Here is a 19,418-nt window from a genome sequence, read left to right on the forward strand (position 1 = left end):
GGATATGATCTCCATGTATAATACATAAGGGGGATATGATCTCCATGTATAATACATAAGGGGGGATATGATCACCATGTATAATACATAAGGGGGATATGATCACCATGTATAATACATAAGGGGGGATATGATCTCCATGTATAATACATAAGGGGGGATATGGTCTCCATCTATAATACATAAGGGGGGATATGATTTCCATGTACAATACATAAGGGGGGTATGACCACCATGTATAATACATAAGGGGGATATGATCTCCATGTATAATATATAAGGGGGGATATGATCTCCATGTGTAATACATAAGGGGGGATATGATCTCCATGTATAATACATAAGGGGGGATATGATCTCCATGTATAATACATAAGGGGGGATATGATTTCCATGTATAATATATAAGGGGGGATATGATCTCCATGTGTAATACATAAGGGGGATATGATTTCCATGTATAATATATAAGGGGGGATATGATCTCCATGTGTAATACATAAGGGGGATATGATCTCCATGTATAATACATAAGGGGGGGATATGATCTCCATGTATAATACATAAGGGGGGATATGATCTCCATGTATAATACATAAGGGGGGGATATGATCTCCATGTATAATACATAAGGGGGGATATGATCACCATGTATAATACATAAGGGGGGATATGATCACCATGTATGCTACATAAGGAGGGATATGATCTCCATGTATAATACATAAGGGGGGATATGATCTCCATGTATAATACATAAGGGGGGGATATGATCTCCATGTATAAATTCATCAGTGGTTCATATAGTGAACTCAATGTAGTTATTCACCCTGAGGTCATCACAGAGGACAAGGGGGCACTCTTTACGTCTGGAGGAAAAAAAGATTTAATCTGCAAATACGGAAAGGCTTCTTCACAGTGAGAGCTGTGAAAATGTGGAATAGACTCCCTCAAGAGTTGGTTCTGGCCAGCTCAGTGGATTGCTTTAAAAAGTCCTGGATTCTTTCTTGGATACACAGAATATAACTGGATACTAACATTTATAGGTAAAGTTGATCCAGGGATTATCCGATTGCCTCCCGGGGAATCAGGAAGGATTTTTTTTTTTTGCAGGAGCAAATTGGATCATGCTTTGCTGGGTCTTTTTGCCTTCCTCTGGATCAACTGTGGGTGTAGGATTATAACTTTTTTTGGTTGAACTGGATAGACTTTTGCCTTTTTCAGCCAGACTAACTGTAACAAGGTAACAAAGTATCAATTTTACAAAGTGAATTGGCTCACCATCCTTTTGCCCCAAAGAGGCCCAAACCGGGGACCCACCAAGGAGCTGCCAAAAACACCCCCCACAGGCAGGCATGGGGATATACAAATAGGCCAGACTGCCTGTTGCAGTTCATCCTACTTGTACACTTGATAATGAGTGCGGTTAATATAACTACCAGGATTTTCAGGATGATTCTGGAAAAAAAGATTCTGCTAGATAGGGTATGGAGAGCAGGGCCCTGAAAAGGTACAAAAAGTGCAGCAGAGGCACAATCCGCAATTGTATCTTTTTAAAGAAAGCTAATTATTTATAGTAAAAGCAGATACAAAATACCATCAATGTTTCATGACTTTCTGGTGACCACTTCATCAGAATATACCGTATTTGCCGGCGTATAAGACGACTTTTTGACCCTTGAAAATCTTCTCAAAAGTCGGGGGTCGTCTTATACGCCGGTACACATGTTAGGGGGGCTGCGGCATTAAGTACAGGGGTTTGCAGGGGCTGATGTCTCTTACCTGGATCCAGTCCCACGACGATCCGGTCCAGGAAGCGCGGCGTCTCCTTCAGTTCGGCCACTGGATGTTCGTGCGGCTGCTCGGCTCCGCCTCCTCACCGGTGATTGGCCGCCAGAACTGTAGCTCAGGAAAGGCACACAGGCGGCCAATCACCGGCGAGGGGGCGGAGCCGAGCGGCCCCGCGAAAATTGAGTGCCGGAGCAGCAGGTAAGTGTTCTGTGTAGAGGTGCTGCTGCAACCACATATGCTGGCTGCAGCAGCACCATACGAGAACAGAGTCAGCAAGTCTCAGTGGGAGGAATAGTGCCCCATCATTGGTGTCACTGATACCAATGATGGGGCACTATTCCTCCCACTGACACCAACGATGGGGCACTATTCCTCCCCCCCACTGACACCAACGATGGGGCACTATCCCCCCCCCCCACTGACACCAACGATGGGGCACTATCCCCCCCCCACTGACACCAATGATGGGGCACTATTCCACCCCTCACTGACACCAATGATGGGACACCATTCCTCCCACTGACACCAATGATGGGGCACTATTCCTCCCACTGACACCAATGATGGGGCACTATTCCTGCCACTGATACCAATGATGGGGCACTATTCCTGCCACTGATACCAATGATGGGGCACTATTCCTCCCACTGACACCAATGATGGAGCACTATTCCTCCACTGATACTAATGATAGGGCACTATTCCTGCCACTAATACCAATGATGGGGCACTATTCCTCCCACTGACATCAATGATGGGGCACTATTCCTCCCACTGATACCAATGATGGGGCACTATTCCTGCCACTAATACCAATGATGGGGCACTATTCCTCCCACTGATACCAATGATGGGGCACTATTCCTGCCACTAATGCCAATGATGGGGCACTATTCCTCCCACTGATACCAATGATGGGGCACTATTCCTTCCACTGATACCAATGATGAGGAACTATTCCTCCCACTGACACCAATGATGGGGCACTATTCCTCCCACTGACATCAATGATGGGGCACTATTCCTCCCACTGATACCAATGATGGGGCACTATTCCTCCCACTGGTGTGCATTGGAAGAGGGGTAGTCTTATACGGCGAGTATAGCCCAAACACTACATTTTAGCAGGAAAAGTAGGGGGGTCGTCTTATACGCCCAGTCGTCTTATACGCCGGCAAATACGGTAGGTGAACTGCACACTTTAAATGGGTGGGAGATACTTACATTCCTTCAGCCGGCAGTTTATGTGGTGCAGCTGGATGTAAACCCAATCATTAAAATCTCATAACACGTTGATGTTACTTAATGTGATGTCAAGTTGTATTCAATATTTTTAAGGCTGCGTTCACACTTGAAAGTTTTTCAGCTTGACACTCAGAACCGCCTAACAAGTAAAATATTATTATTTCCAATGGCCCCTGTTCACACTTGAGCGTTCTGTCGCCTGTAGCAAAACGCATGTGCTGCTTTTCTGGCAGATCTGAGCATTTTGTCCCCATAGACCTGAATAGAAAACGCCTGAACAGTGGGAATGAGCTTTTTTTCCAAGGGTTTTTTTCAGGCGTTTTCAGCTCAAACAGCAGCTCTTTCTATTGGCCACAGCAAAAACACCTAAATAAAAACTTCTGAAAAAAACACCTATAATCTTTGCAATCTGCTGAAAAAATGCTTAAAAACACCTGAAAAAAAAAGCTTGAAAAATGCTCAGCTCAGTGTGAATGTAGCCTAAAACTACAGATTTCAATAAAATAATACCTGGTGATCCTGCCATGAAGGTTTCTAACTTTCTGTTAAAGCGAAACTAAACCTTCCTATCCTTTTGAGCCAAGGAAGCTGCCATCTTGTCTTCTGTTTGATCTGCAGGTGGCACGGTGCTACACATGTGATCAGTTGTGACGCCAGCTATTTGATGGTTCATTTGAGAGCAGACAAAAAAAAACTATACGACCATATCATGGGCAAGAAAAAAGTATACAGCGCCACACCCCATAAACATACAACCAAAAACTAGGAACCAAAAAAGTTCCAAACTTGACAAGGGAAATTAAAGGCACCGTACAATAGTAAATGGTAAAAACACAATTAGGATCATTAAAATATACATATTTTATTAATTACAATTCATAATTAAAAATTCTATTTCATATTCTCCCTCTGATAAATAATTGACAATTGTTAAAACAGTATTTTGACCCTGAACAGAGTCCATACATGATCCATATGTAAAATGGCACTAGATGTCCTTATATTGTTGCATTGAGTGAAAGATCCAAAACCGACACGTTTCGCAGCCACAACCACTGCTTCTTCAGGGGAATGAAAGTATCACATTAATAAATACATGGAAAATCATTAGGCATCTTTGGCGCTTCAAGTCACCGACTAGAAATCATTGGGAAATCTTCAGAAAACGTGTTGAAATCGCAAACAAAACGAGCTATTTTAAATTGCATCCAGTGTGAACCAAGCCTAAGCCCTGGTCCACACCGCCGCGATTTCATGTGCAATTTGGGAATTGAAATCGTACCTGAAATCGGATCTAATGAATGTGAATGTCAGTATCTTAACATAAGCGATTTGCTGCAGCGTGATTTAAAAAGTAGTTCTTGTATTACTTTTTCTGTCGTTTGTTGCGATTTCACATACATAGACTACAATAGAAATCGCATTGCAAAACGCAATGGAAAACGCAAGAAATCGTTGGGAAATCTTCACAAGTTGCAAACAAATCTTCAGAAAATGCGGTGAAATCGCAAACAAAATGACCAATTTTAAATCGCATCCAGTGTGAACCAAGCCTAAGTCATGGGTCAAACCGCTGCGATTTGTGTGCGATCAGGTGCGATTACTGAAGACTTTATTGTTACCTGTGAAGATTTTCAACTATTTCTTGCAATTTGCAGTGCGGTTTCCGTTGCATTCTATGTATGTGAAATCGCAACAAAACTGCAGAAAAAGTCATGCAAGAACTACTTTAGAAATCGCGCTGCAGCAAATTGCACATGTTAGGACACTGACATTCACATTCATTAGATGTGATTTCAGGTGCGATTTCAATTCTCAAATGTGCACTTACCCCCGGTTCACATCTATGTGGCCGTGCGGGCCGCGTTTTGCATTGGCATGAGAGCCCATTCATTTGAATGGACTCCCGTGCCCGTGACACGCAGGGAAAGAAGTCCCTGCACTTCTTTGGAAAATGCAGCCCGCACAGGAACCTCGGTTCCCAGTACAGTTGCTTTCTCCAGTGCGGGCGGCGTGCCATTAGAATTAATGGCACCTGCCTGCGGGTCCGTAATTCTCTGTGTGGGTGGTGTGACTGCACGGATTTTCGTGCAGATCCGCAGCGGCATAACCCGCATAGATGTAAATCTAGGGTAATGGGTGAAAACACAATTCAACTGCCTGATCCCCCACCTCCCTTCCCCTTCCCCAACTGCAAGTGTAAACGAGGGTCAACATTTCCAGGGATGCTGGAGCCATAGAAGCAACTTTTTTTTTTTTTTTAATGTTGCAGCGATTAATTATTCTATATCGTAACGCTCGTTATTATCATCATGATGGGGATTATTAATAATTATAACAATACTCCACATATTATCTTATTATTGAAGGGGCAGCACAGTGGCTAAATGGTTAGCACTTCCACCTGGCAGTACTAGGGTCATTGGTTCAAATCCCAACCACAGCACCACCTGCCTGGAGTTTGCATGTTCTCCCTGTGCCTGCATGGGTTTCCTCCAGTTTCCTCCCACACTCCAAAGACATGCTGGTAGGTTATTGGCTCCTGTCTAAATTGTCCCTAGTATGTGTTTGAATGTAAGTTAGGGACCTTAGATTGTCCACCCCTTGAGGGTTAGGGACCTTAGATTGTACACCCCTTGAGGGTTAGGGACTGATGTGAATGTACAATATATATGTAAAGTGCTGCGTAAATTGACAGCGATATATAAGTACCTGAAATAAATAAATTATAGTGTTGCAATAATCCATATTATACGGCCCACCAGTCGCATCTTATATCCCCCAGGGACTGTCAGTGAGATCTTTGCATTTGCAGTAAAAATAAAATCAGAATATTGCATGTATTTGTAGTGATTTGCACATTGCAATTTTTTTGTTTTTCTTTAAATGTACTTATTATGGGGTGTATGACGTATGAAAAACGATTTCACGGTGAGAGACGAAATCAGCATTTTATTTTTTTTTGATGGGGGGGTTTTGCTTCTGTTGGTGTGTAGAAAAGCGGCCTCCAGCATATATATCTTCATTTGCCTGCAGAGGACTGGTAGGCCTATTCATTAAACAGCAATACGTGTGAATAGAGGCCTAGAGCGGTTTCCATGGCAACACTCACCTCCTCATCACTCCTACCTCAGGCCGTCAGGGCTGGCCACCGCCGTGATGGAAGAGGGACTGTGGTGTGTAATAGTAAATAATCGCTTACTAAGAAATAATGGGCTGTGCGGCCAAGGTGTTGGTGTGAGGAGTTTACGCCTTTATTCTATATCCTTCCTCCAATTATTATTAGACGGGATGAACACACAAATCATTGCAAAGGCCCTGCTGTTGTCAAGGATACATGCAGCACAGTGGATCAATGGTTAGCACTTCCGCCTGGCAGTACTCGGGTTGTTGGTTCAAATCCCAGCCACGGCACCACCTGCCTGGAGTTTACATGTTCTCCCTGTGCCTGCGTGGGTCCCCCACTCCAAGGACATGCTGGTAGGTGAATTGGCTCCTGTCTAAATTGGCCCTAGTATGTGTATGTATGAATGTGAGTTAGGGACCTTAGATTGTACGCCCCTTGAGGGTTAGGGACCTTAGATTGTACACCCCTTGAGGGTCAGGGGCTGATATGAATGTACAAGATATATGTAAAGCGCTGTGTAAATGGACGGTGCTATATAAGTACCTGAAATAAATAAGGATTTAATGGCGATAAGTGTTACAAGACAATTATTTATTTCAGTTACATATATAGTGCCGTCAGTTTATGCAGCACTTTACATATATATTGTACATTCACATCAGTCCCTAACCCTCAAGGGGTGTACAATCTAAGGTCCCTAACCCTCAAGGGGTGTACAATCTAAGGTCCCTAACCCTCAAGGGGCGTACAATCTAAGGTCCCTAACCCTCAAGGGGCGTACAATCTATGGTCCCTAACCCTCAAGGGGTGTACAATCTAAGGTCCCTAACCCTCAAGGGGTGTACAATCTAAGGTCCCTAACCCTCAAGGGGTGTACAATCTAAGGTCCCTAACCCTCAAGGGGCGTACAATCTATGGTCCCTAACCCTCAAGGGGTGTACAATCTAAGGTCGTTAACTCATATTCCAATACTAGGGCCAATTAACCCACCAACATGTCTTTGGAGTGTGGGAGGAAACCCACACAGGCACAACATGCAAACTCGAGGCAGGTGGTGCTATGGTTGGGATTCAAACCAACGACCCGATTACTGCCAGGCAGAAGTGCTAACCATTTAGCCACTGTGCTGCCACATATATGTTCATCCACACGGATGGCAGTCCCAGTTTTAGCTCTTTAAAATATTCTTAGTCCTTCTTGGCAACTCGTATCTAGAAGATGTTTCATAGATCATCGATGGCAGGTGCCAGGCTCTGTAGGCCTGAATGGTGTACAGCTGTGATCGATGATTCTCTGCCTTCTGCATCCCGTCTTCTGTCGAGTATCTTTAATGACATTGATTATGGATACCCTGCCTCATAATAGGATGCCATCAGTCTTGTGCCAGCAATAGTCCTCAGAGGATATACACACATAATCGCCGCTACGCCATTGGACGGGCAGTTGTCATTATTCACTGCAGTGCTTGTGCAAAGCTGGTCTGAATTATATTCCAGGCCTTCAGAGACGTATATAATATGCAGGGAGGCTGGAATGATATCCTAGAGCAGGCCGCCGGGTGAGATTGGGATGGCGGAGGAAGTATGTGAAATAAGTACCTGCATACCTCAGTCGGCCACATCCTTGAAAGACCCCCTTCAACCCCTTATGTCTCTGTTACTCTGGGTGTCAGAAATGTTCCCATTGGCCGTTCTGGGCTTGATATCTAATTTAGAGCAGGGGTAGGCAACCTTGCAGAGGCTGAGGTCTACCTTGACAACATGGAGTAAAGCAAAGATCCTGGGGGGGTTACTAGGCTGTGCCCTTAAAAAAAATTACCCCCCACTGTAGTGTCTTGTACCCCTCAATGCAGTGTCCACTGCCCCTTTACAATGCTCCCCCCTCATTGTGGTGTCCTCTGCCCCCCTCCCCCCCACTGTAGTGTCCTGTACCCCCCAATGCTGTGTCCTTTGCCCCCCACAGTAGTGTCCCGTACCACCGAAAGCAGTGTCCTCTGCCCCCCCTTTACACCACATCCCCCACTGTCATATCCTCTGCCCCCTTCCCCCCCAGTAGTGTCCTGTACCCCTTCAAACCAGTATCCTCTGCCCCCCTTTATATCACCCCCTCCCCCCACTGTCTAGTGTCCTCTATCATGCCCCATATCAGCGTTCTCTGCCCCTTACAAAGTGTCCTCTGCCTCCCCACCCCCCAAAGCAGTGTCCCCTGTCCTATTCTCATCTCCAATAGTGTCTCCTGTGTCCCCCCCTCCTACAGTGTCTCCTGTGACCCCCCCTTCCTACAGTGTCTCCTGTGACCCCCCCTTCCTACAGTGTCTCCCTTGTCCCCCCCTCCTACAGTTTCTCCCGTGTCTCCCCCTCCTACAGTGTTTCCCATGTCCCCCCCCCCCTACAGTGTCTCCCGTGTCCCCCCCTCCTACAGTGTCTCCCGTGTCCCCCCCTCCTACAGTGTCTCCCGTGTCCCAACCCCCACAGTGTCTCCCGTGTCCCCCCCTCCTACAGTGTCTCCCGTGTCCCCCCTTCCTACAGTGTCTCCCATGTCCCCCCCTCCTACAGTGTCTCCCGTGACCCCCCTCCTACAGTGTCTCTCGTGTCTCCCCCTCCTACAGTGTTTCCCATGTCCCCCCCTCCTACAGTGTCTCCCGTGTCCCAACCCCCACAGTGTCTCCCGTGACCCCCCCTCCTACAGTGTCTCCCGTGTCCCCCCCTCCTACAGTGTCTCCCGTGTCCCCCCCTCCTACAGTGTCTCCCGTGTCCCAACCCCCACAGTGTCTCCCGTGTCTCCCCCTCCTACAGTGTCTCTCGTGTCTCCCCTTCCTACAGGGTCTCCCGTGTCTCCCACTCCTACAGTGTCTCCCGTGTCCCCCCCTCCTACAGTGTCTCCCGTGTCCCCCCTCCTACAGTGTCTCCCGTGTCCCCCCCCTCCTACAGTGTCTCCCGTGTCCCCCCCTCCTACAGGGTCTCCCGTGTCTCCCCCCTCCTACAGTGTCTCCCGTGTCCCCCCCCTCCTACAGTGTCTCTCGTGTCTCCCCTCCTACAGTGTCTCCCGTGTCCCCCCCTCCTACAGTGTCTCCCGTGTCCCCCCCTACAGTATCTCCTGTGTCCCCACATCACTGAGCAGCTTCTGCCCCTGACCCTGCCCTCCATCCAGCACTATGCTGCCTCCTGCTCTCTGCTCTACCAGTAACATGAGAGCAGCTGAGGCTGGGGGGAGGCAAAACCGCAGTCACGATAGACCTGTCGGCTCCCCGCAGTCGACCGGTCAATCAGGATTGACAGGATGTCGACCCCTGAAGAGGAATGAAGGTGCAGATGTATGACACTAAGAAGGTACATGAACTAAAGTAATGGGACAAGACACAGGTGAGCATACTATACATCCATTGTTGGCTGCTTTCCTGATATAGGAGGCCTCATCTGTGGTCCCTGACATAATCAAAGGGCCACACATAGTATTTAGCGAGTGTAATGCTACAGAATGTTGTCAGACACTGCTGACATGCAACAAAAGATTATCAGACATAATGGGCAGGATATAAGGCTCGGTTCACACTACTGCAATGCGATTTTGACACGACTTGCAGTGCGACTTTGGCTGCATTTGGATGTGGTTTGCTTATTCTATGGGGCTAAATCGCACCAAAGTAGCACAGGACCCTTTCACAAATGCAATGGCAATAGTCAAGGAATAGTACCCTATTGTTGGTGTCAGTGAGGGGAATAGTGCCTTACATTGGTGTCAGTGGAAGGAATAGTGCCCCATAATTGGTGTCAGTTGGAGGAATAGTGCTGAATAGCTGGTGCCAGGGGGAGGAATAGTGCCCCATCGTTGGTGCCAGGGGGAGGAATAGTGCTGCATCGTTGGTATCAGTGGGAGGAATAGTGCATCATTGTTGGTGCCAGTGGGAGGAATAGTGCTGCATCGTTGGTATCAGTGGGAGGAATAGTGCTGCATCGTTGGTGTCATTGGGAGGAATAGTGTATCATTGTTGGTGCCAGTGGGAGGAATAGTGCCCCAGTATTGGTGTCAGTGCAGGAATTATTGCCCCATTGCTGGTGTCAGTTAGAGAAATAGTTCCCCATTGTTGATGTCACTGGAAGGAATAATGCCCCATTGTTGGTGTTAGTGGGAGGAAGATTGCCCCATTGTTGGTGTCAGACACTTTAGTACAAAGAAAGGTTTCGCTTAAGTCTAGCAGGATTGAAAATTGGCATTTTGAGATACATAAAATTGTTTAACCCCTTGACGCCGACGTCAGGGGCGGACTGACAACCCATGGGGCCCCCGGGCAATAGGGGATCATGGGGCCCCTGTGTCCTTGCCCAAACTCAAAAAAGCCTATGAAAAAGGTATAAGGGGCATCTCATGGGGTCCCCTACTGATCCCGGGCCCTCGGGCAGTGCCCGAGCTTCCAAATGATCAGTCCGCCCCTGGCCGACGTCACACAAATATGCGGCCTCACAGAACTGGGCTTTTTTCCGTGGGGCCGCATATTTGCGTACCTGTCTTTGTGCTGGGAGCACGCCGCTCAGCGCGCTCCCAGCACAGAGACCACGGTGTCACTGAGAGCCCTGGATCCCGTTCTAATGATTGGGACCCGGGACTCCCGATTCCGGGTCACATGATCACTGTAATAGCCTCTGATTGGCTATCACAGTGATCAGTCACTGTACAGCCCGGCCTTCTTGCTTTTTTCTCTCTCTATGAATGGAGAAGAGAGATACATTGTATCTCTCTAACTTCTGGCATAGAGAGAAAAAAAAAATGTTTGTTAAAAAAAAAAAAAGAAGATAAATAAATATTAAAAAGAAAAAATAAAGAAAAATACCTAGATCAAGGTTTGATCTAGTTCAGTGCCAGGTTTGTGTTTGGGTCAAGGTCAGTGTCAAAGGTCAGGATTTAAAAAAAATGGTATCAGTGTCAGTTAGTGTTAATGTCAGTGTCAGTGTGTTTTAGGTAAAAAAAAAAAAGACAAAAACAAAGTGCGCACTATTGTTTCTGGGCTGTACTACGGGTACAAACAACAAGTAACATACACATATATGGTATCGCTGCGATCGTCAAAAGCTAGAGAATTTATTTTGGGTTGTTCTTTGGTGGTAGGTTATGGTCGTAACAAGAAACACACAGCTAAATAAAAAAAAAAAATTTTTTTTTACTATTTTGGGCCAGTTTTCCTTTGATAATAAAAAAAAAATCAGGAGCTATCCATTACCAGTTACCACCAAATGAAAGCCCAATTTGTCCTGAAAAAAATCAAGGTAAAATCCACCTGGATGTACAAAGTAGTTGTGATGATATGTACGGTTTTACTATCACATGTCAACGTTGCAGAATTGTGCTTAGGCATTTAGATTTGTTTTACCCTTAGGTGTGAAGGGGTTAATATATTTTCCTGGAGTTCTTTTATATATATTCCTATCCAAATTTTAAAAGAAAGTAGTAAATCTTTGTGTTGTCGATCGTACCTTTTTACATTGTTGATAACCAACCAGGAGTGCTTTTCTTCTACTCTGCATGCTGCTCATTGGACACCCAACAGTTGACATTAAAAAACTGGTGGCAGGTACTGTATGGACTAAACAGCAAAGCATGAAAAGCTGAACTGCATTGGGTTTGCATGTAGTGCCGGCACTATTAGCATGCTGATCTTTGATGTCTTCATTTGGTGCTGTTTTGTAGTAGGCTGTTAAACTTTTTTTAAGGTTTCTTCTGTCGAGTTTTATCTTCATTCTCATTCTTTATTTTTTTATATAATCTTTTATTTTACATAACATTTGCCATACAATATCATGGAGAAAAAAAGGAATATCTTCCAAAATTGCAAAACACAATATTGATACTTCAGTAGTACATAGTAGTCATCCGGAACTTGTACAAAAGAGACTGCGCACATTGGAAGGCAGAAAAAAAGGCATGGGGCTAGCATGGCACCAAGTCCTCATGGCACATACATCGATAGCACAACAGAGAAATGAGTAGACATCCAATTTATGTATCACTGGAAGGTGAACTCTTTGCCCTGAATATGCACCACTCAGCATAACAAGTATGAAAGAATCTGACAAACGTCCCCCAACTAGACAGAGGTAAAGAAGACCCCCTCCCAGCAGGCACAGGGCCATACAGGAATGGGTCCCCCCAGTGGGCTGGCATGTCTTCCTTGCTTAGGATTGGATCTAAACTGGCACTGTTCCACATTATTCTCGATCTTTTTTGAACATTTACAGATTCTTAAAGAGTCAGCCTGTCCCAAGGTCCCAAGTTACTTCAGATCTTTTCTTTGAGGACTTTGATAGCACAACCTTTTGCTTGAATTGCGTTTACAGCTCCACATAATTTCTCTAGCCATTAAAACCACCCTGTCATGAGAGGCATGACATTAGACCTTCTGAAAATGTTGGTCTTATATTGACCTCGTGACTTCAGTACTTTTGGAGGCACTTACCCTGAACAAATAGGCAGAAAGCCAGAGTACAGGTTCTATTTGGCCAAAGATATGTAGCCTCCCTGCTAAAATTATTAAGTTTACTTGTTTCCAGTGAAGGCTACATTTTAGACAATTATGTACTTCCAACCCTGTGGCATCAGTTTAGGGAGGACGCTTTTCTTTGCCAACATGACTGTGGCTCTGTGTCCAACGCCAGCTCCATAATTCATGGTTTGGTGTGGAGAACTTGACTGGCCTCCCCATAGCCCTGACCTCAACCCTACTGAATGTCTTTGGGATGAAGTGCTGTCAAGAAGTCTTGGTTCACATCTTGCGTTAGATCTTTTAGGTAGTTAACAACACCCCCAGTAGTGTCATTTTTCAGTGTGGTAGACTTGGCCTGTAGTTTTTGGCAGGGACTGAAAAACAAATTCATCATATTCAGAATTAAACAGAACCCTTTTTATTAATATTTAAAGAAATACATGAGCGTTGCCTATGCTTATGAAAGCAACAAATTTGCTTGAATTTCAAAAATTGTGTTGCACTGTCATTCAAACATAATAAATACGTGTGTATCAAAATCATGAACTGTGCTCAAATATATAAATCTATAATATCACAGTCCAACATGGATTAAATAACAAACTCAACCGTGAATTGGAAAAAAGTCTCTTCACACCCCAGTCGTGCACCAGGCTCTTTGTGGTCATGGAGCAGCTTACCAAATGTTCATACCCCAGATCAAAGGAGATCTGGATGAATGGATGGATGATCAACACCTTTCACTCCCTGACTGCATATTCTGGCTGGAGTCTCTCTTGTTCCCTAAGAGCATGCCACAACCAGTCACTGTATGTGCCGCACATAAATGCCTCAGCACAGCAAAACATACCAGGGAGAAAGCAAGGAAATCCCATAGTAAAGTTCATTTAAAACACCATTTATTGTCAAACTTATTGGGTACTCACAAACCATAAGGGATCAGAGCATAAGAAACGCCCACTGGCTCTCCAAACGGACGTGATGACATCACCGATAGGTTCCGCCCTATGTGTTTTGTCAGATGGGATGTCATAAAAGGGAGCAACAGATTTGTTTTAATGGCCCCCTTTCTTGCAGGACATGTCTACCTTTCCTTCACTCCACCACCGCTCAAGTGGGCTGCCAAGAGTGGAAAAAAATAGCCGATACATCCAGATGTGGAGGATCATCAGACTCTTTCCACATGACAACACTGGTACTCAGTGATTGACCCCGCCTTGTCACATGGGTGCGGTAGAGATCTTAGCCCTGTGTAAGCTCCATTTGGAGAGACTTAGAATTTACACTGGATTTCCTTCCCTCAAGAGGTGCAAACATAAAGAAATGAGTAGTACACGCAAAGCATATGTTCTGTTTATCCTCAGCCTGATCCCTAAAAAGAACCGTTGATATGTAGTTGAGTTAGACAGTGGAAAGAGCCCTCAGACAGAAGAGTAGTAGATCCTAACACACTGCAATTTATGTTCTTCCAGTGGTAAAACTTTATAAACATTAAAAAGAATTCAGAAAAGAATGGCTTTTTGTGTCATTACCGATCACATTCTTTTTTTTAACCATTTTGCTATTTATTTGCACTTGTTTTGCATGACTGCACACATAAAAATATGAAAATTAATGCTGAATCAAATTATAGAAAGATGATTAATCAACTGAACGTTTATTGTTTTCCTTGACAGTGGCTTGGTTTGCGTTTGACCCTGGTTCCGCCCACTCTGACATCATCTTCTCTAATGACAACCTAACCGTCACATGTAACAGCTATGATGACAGGGTGGTCTTGGGCAAGACAGGCTTCTCCAAGGGAGTCCACTATTGGGAACTCACCATTGACCGGTATGACAATCACCCAGACCCAGCCTTTGGCGTGGCCCGTATAGAGGTGATGAAGGATGTCATGCTGGGAAAGGACGACAAAGCGTGGGCTATGTACGTGGATAATAACCGAAGCTGGTTCATGCACAGCAACTCCCATACAAACAGGTAAACCAACATCTATTGTCATGGGGTTTTTATTGGGAGGAAGGTAGTACCCTTGTCTTGAGTTATAGGCTGCCTATTTGGCAAATATTAGCCGAATGTAAACCCAATCACTCAAATCTTGTATAAACCTTGACATGCTAATGGAAATTTCAAAGGTCCTTTTTAATATTTTCAAAATCTCTAGCTTTCCTTAAAACAGCTGTTGATCCTGCTATGAAGTTCCTTGTTTAGGCACTTCCTGTTAGAGGGTGACAGGGCTCTGTCCCTGCCTTCCATTGGTGCTCCTGCTTGCTTCTACAAACCCCAATAACGGCCAGCCCCCACACCGCATGCACCCCTGCCATGCTTCCCAGGCTCTGTGTGTCCATCGGCAAACTCAGCAGGCACTGCCGTGTAGAATGGTGGGAGGCCAGCAAATGTCCATTCGTTGGTCTCCCCTTTGTGTTACTGACCCAGAAGTGATGATGTAATGCATCACTTCTCAGTCCCTGTGTCATACTGGATGGTAAAGAAGCTAATGGAACATGATCTGCGTTCTTTCATCTTCATTGGAGGACAGGTGAGACATCAGGGGTCCTTTAGATCCCTGATGCTTCATTAAAGTGAACCTGTCACCCCTAAATGTATCATTTAGGGGCCGTCTTGCATCCTATGTGATGAATTAACAATCAGTCAAAAAACATTTTAAAAAGTGTAAAAACCTAAATTTCCACCCAAGCACTTAATGTACACCCCCCCCCCCCCATTTTTAAGCCACCCCCACGTACATGTATGTATGAAAGTAAATGTATGCGCTGGGGCCAGGAGCGGACTGATTATTTGGAAACTCGGGCACTGCCCGAGGGCCCAGAGTCAGTAGGGGGCTCCATGAGATGCCCCTGGTACCTTTCATAGGCTTTTTTGGGTGTGGCTTGAGTGTGGGCGAGGGCACAGGGGCCCCATGATCCCCTATTGCCGGGGGGCCCCATGAGTTGTCAGTCTGCCCCTGGCCAGGGCAGAAAACGTTGATTGCACTACACATGTTACATATTGTTGCACATGCCAGAGTAAGAGCAATAATTCTAGGGCCATTATTCATGGTTAACTCTAACCTCATGACCTGCAGGGGCTTTTAAAGCATTGCCTATGGAAAGTATAGGGTACTGAACCATTTCACAATTTTAAGCTTTGACATGATGGGTATCTACAGTTTTTATTGGGTGCAAGCTCACCCTTGTCTTTCCTATAGCTTTCCAAAAAATTGGGTAATTGACTGCATTTATGTTCCCTAAAATTAAAGTGATTGTAAGCCTGGGTTCACAGTTGTGCGGTACGGTACATCGCATGTGATTCGCACAGGAACTGTAACGCAAATCACGTGATTTCTGTGCGGTGTAATTTTAGCCATACGATTTGTACGGCTCAAATCGCACTGCATCCGCAGGACCCTTTTTTTGGCTGCACCAGAATCGAAGCGCATGAGTGTTCACATCCATGTGATCCGAATCTGCACATCACATTGCGTTTTGCAAACTGATTTGGGGTGTCGTTAACTGAAAATACACACCCGCAGCGGTTCGTATGAACGGGGTGTAATTATGATGCGGTGCAAAGATCGCACAGAAACTGGTGTGAAACCGCATCAGTGTGAACCCGGGCTAAAGGCTTCCTAATAATGAAGGCAAAAAAACCTTCTGTGTGAAGCTCCCCTAGCCCCCCTAATACTTACCTGAGCCCCATCTTGATCCAACAATGTGCACGAGAGCAGCGGCTCTCCTGGGTCTCTTGCTCCTCATTGGCTGAGACAGCCATTGGCTCTACTGTCAATCAGTGAGTCAAAGAGGTGAGAGCAGGGGATGGGGCTCAGCTGTGCTCTGTGTTTGAATGAAGCAAGCCTGCTGGGTTGCCCCATAGCAAGCTCCTTGCTATGGGGGCACTCTGCAATAGGGAGGGGCTAGGAGTGCCGGCGGGGGACCCGAGATGGGGAGGATCAGAGCTGCTCTGTGAAAACCACTGCAGGTAAGTATGACTTTTTTTTTTCCAAATTTGCCTTTAATATAACTTTTTTAAATATTTAAACTACCACTAGTCCCAGATTGTAAGCTCCAAGGAGCAGGGCCCTCAATCCCCTCGTGTATTGCATTGTATTGGTATTGTTCTGTCACATGTTCTGTCCCCCTTTGTAATGTACAGCGCTGAGCGAACTGTTGGTGCTTTATAAATACTGTATAATAATAATAATATTTTATTCTTTAGGGTGTCTGCTTTCAGAATATATACTGTATATAATGTTTTGGGGTTTTGTGTAATATTTAGGCCTAAAAAGAAATGCACAATCGGCTCTGGCAGAGAGAGGGTTAAAAGGAAAAAAAAAGATAAATATATAAGTTTTTTTTTTTTTTTAAAAATGGCAGTTGTTTATGATACAAGGTGCTCTGGCAAACTAAATGTCATTCAGTTAGGGTTAACATCGACTTTGAATATACATTATGAATTGCAGTAACTTTTTTGTATCTCACAAAGTTCCTGAGTGGTCCCTAGTCACTGGAATGATACTGTTATTCATTGTCAGGTGAACTCTCATGGTAAAATTGACAAGACAACCAACTCTGTATTTGTGTTTCCATACAGGACTGAAGGGGGTATCACAAAAGGTGCCACGGTTGGGGTCCTCCTAGACTTCACCAGGAGGACCTTGACTTTCTCCATCAATGAAGAGCAGCAGGGTCCTGTGGCATTTGAGAGCATGGAGGGATTGCTCTTTCCTGCTGTCAGTCTTAATAGGAATGTGCAGGTATGAATCATGCTTTGAACTGTATTCAGTGGATCCATGCTATAGTTATCTATGCTGTCTTTCGTCATCCTTTTATATGTTTCATTTTAAAATTGAACCTTTGCTTTGCCCAGGAATGACAAAACAACCAATTCACTTGTGCAGGTTATCTTCCAGTAGTTTACAACATACACAGTGCCTAAGGGAGTAGTTTTATATGGAAGGAGGCATACCGAGAGGGGCCTGGGAATTTGTGAATATATGGAATAGGGAGTGCAGAGAATGGCCTAATTCAATACGGATTACAACCCCTGGCAAAAAGTATGGAATCATCACTCAATTGTGTAGAAAAAAAACAATTACTGATATGCCTCAAAACTGATTTCATATAACATTCCAACCTTCAGGCTTTAAAAAACACTTAAAATAATAAAAAAGAAAGAAACCTGTAGTCATTTGAAACTGTTTTTGCAGATTAAGCAGAAAAAAAATATGGAATCATGAAAAAAAAACATTACAGTACACCACTAGTACTTTGTTGCGCCACCTCTGCCTTTTATACCAGCGTGAATTCTCTGAGGTATGAATTTAACTATCGACAAACCATATTCTTTATCAATCCAGCTCCAACTTTCTCTTGTTGCAGTTGCCAGATCAGCGTTGCAGGTTGGAACCTTGACATGGACTATTTTCTTTAATTTCCACCATAGATTTTCAATTGGATTGAGGCCCGGACTAATTGCAGGCCATGCCATTGACATTATGGGGTTGATTTACTAAAGGCAAATAGGCTGTGCACTGCATGTTACATAGTTGCATAGTTAGTCTGGCTGAAAAAAGACAAAAGTCCATCCAGTTCAACCATAGAAAAAAAAAAAAGTTATAATCCTGTACCCAAGTCCATAGTTAGTAAATACAATAGGGAGTGACAAGAAGGGTCTATTGGAGCTGTTAGTGTTAGAATGGGAAGTTCAGAGGAGGGTCTATTGGAATAGTTAGAAAATACAATAGGGCTCCTCTCGACCCAGAATTAGCAAACATATCTTATTCGCGCAGCGGAGTGCGGGCGGGTTATCTGTTCCAAATCTCCGGTCTTACTATTTGGCGGCTAACATTGCCCCTTTAGCTCATATTCATGCATCTCACCATTTCCCCCTGTGGGCTGTAGTAGATATGATGGACTCTCACCCGATACCGCTCCCCTCCTTGCCATGGCTCCCTATATCCCAACGTCCATCTACACTTAGCCCAACGCTGACGTTTTCGCTTCGTCTTTGGGATTCTATCAAATACTCCGCTGGCCTTATCTCTCCTCACCTGCCTCTGATACATCTATTGCATAACCCATTATTCCCTCCGGGTAAGGATAATCCTAGACAGTTTGTCTGGTGGCAGGCGCATGGTTTTTATGATGTTCACTCACTCCTATCCCCCACTAGAATAATTACCTTTGACACTCTGTGTTCTTCTTATAACATTCCTCTCGAGAACATTTTGGTTATCTTCAACTTCATCACTTTATTCATACTCTACGTCCGCGTCCAGGACCTTATCGTCTATCCCCTTTTGAAAGCCAGTGCAGACATAAACCTCATGCTCCGGGTCTGATCTCCTTGATTTATTCTTCCATTATGTCATATAGAACCCCTCCGGTTCGTTCTTATCATCAGCGTTGGCAGTCTGAATTAGGGGGGACCTTGGATCAACAGGACTGGCAGAACATGACCCAAACATTATCTAAGTGTTCCAGGAATGTCATTATCCTTGAGAATGCCTACAAAATTCTATACCGATGGTATTATACGCCTGCTCGTTTAGCTAGTTTTATCCCTACCTATTCCCCGGTCTGTTTTCGGGGATGACAACAATTGGACACCATGGCCCCCATCTGGTGGACTTGCCCTAAAGTAAGCAGGTTATGGATTAGGGTGTATGCCCTCCTCCGCACTATTCTTCACACAGACATTAAGCGTAACCCGTATGAAGCGCTTCTATTTAAACCACTAGAGGGCCTTCTCCGCTCTGAACGGCAGCTGGCATCACACTTA

The 19,418-nt window shown here is 44.9% G+C and overlaps 1 protein-coding gene across 4 annotated transcripts in view; it reads left to right on the top strand.

Annotated features, from left to right (window-relative positions):
- The window catches only part of TRIM9 (tripartite motif containing 9), a 174,717-nt gene that overhangs the window by 136,074 nt on the left and 19,225 nt on the right, over positions 1–19,418 (top strand). For 2 of the 4 annotated variants that reach the window (XM_089665814.1, XM_089665815.1), the window contains 3 exons: positions 11,706–11,729; positions 14,315–14,618; positions 17,229–17,391. In XM_089665814.1, coding sequence (XP_089521940.1) covers positions 11,706–11,729; positions 14,315–14,618; positions 17,229–17,391 — 491 coding nt within the window. Of the gene's footprint in view, positions 1–11,705; positions 11,730–14,314; positions 14,619–17,228; positions 17,398–19,418 lie in introns of those variants that run through there. The other 2 variants (XM_089665817.1, XM_089665816.1) reach the window with 2 other exon arrangements.

The sequence above is a fragment of the Staurois parvus genome, unplaced genomic scaffold, assembly GCF_062004578.1.
Source record: "Staurois parvus isolate SC_StPar_1 unplaced genomic scaffold, SC_StPar_1.0 ptg002360l, whole genome shotgun sequence".
NCBI classification, from domain to species: Eukaryota; Metazoa; Chordata; class Amphibia; order Anura; family Ranidae; genus Staurois; species Staurois parvus.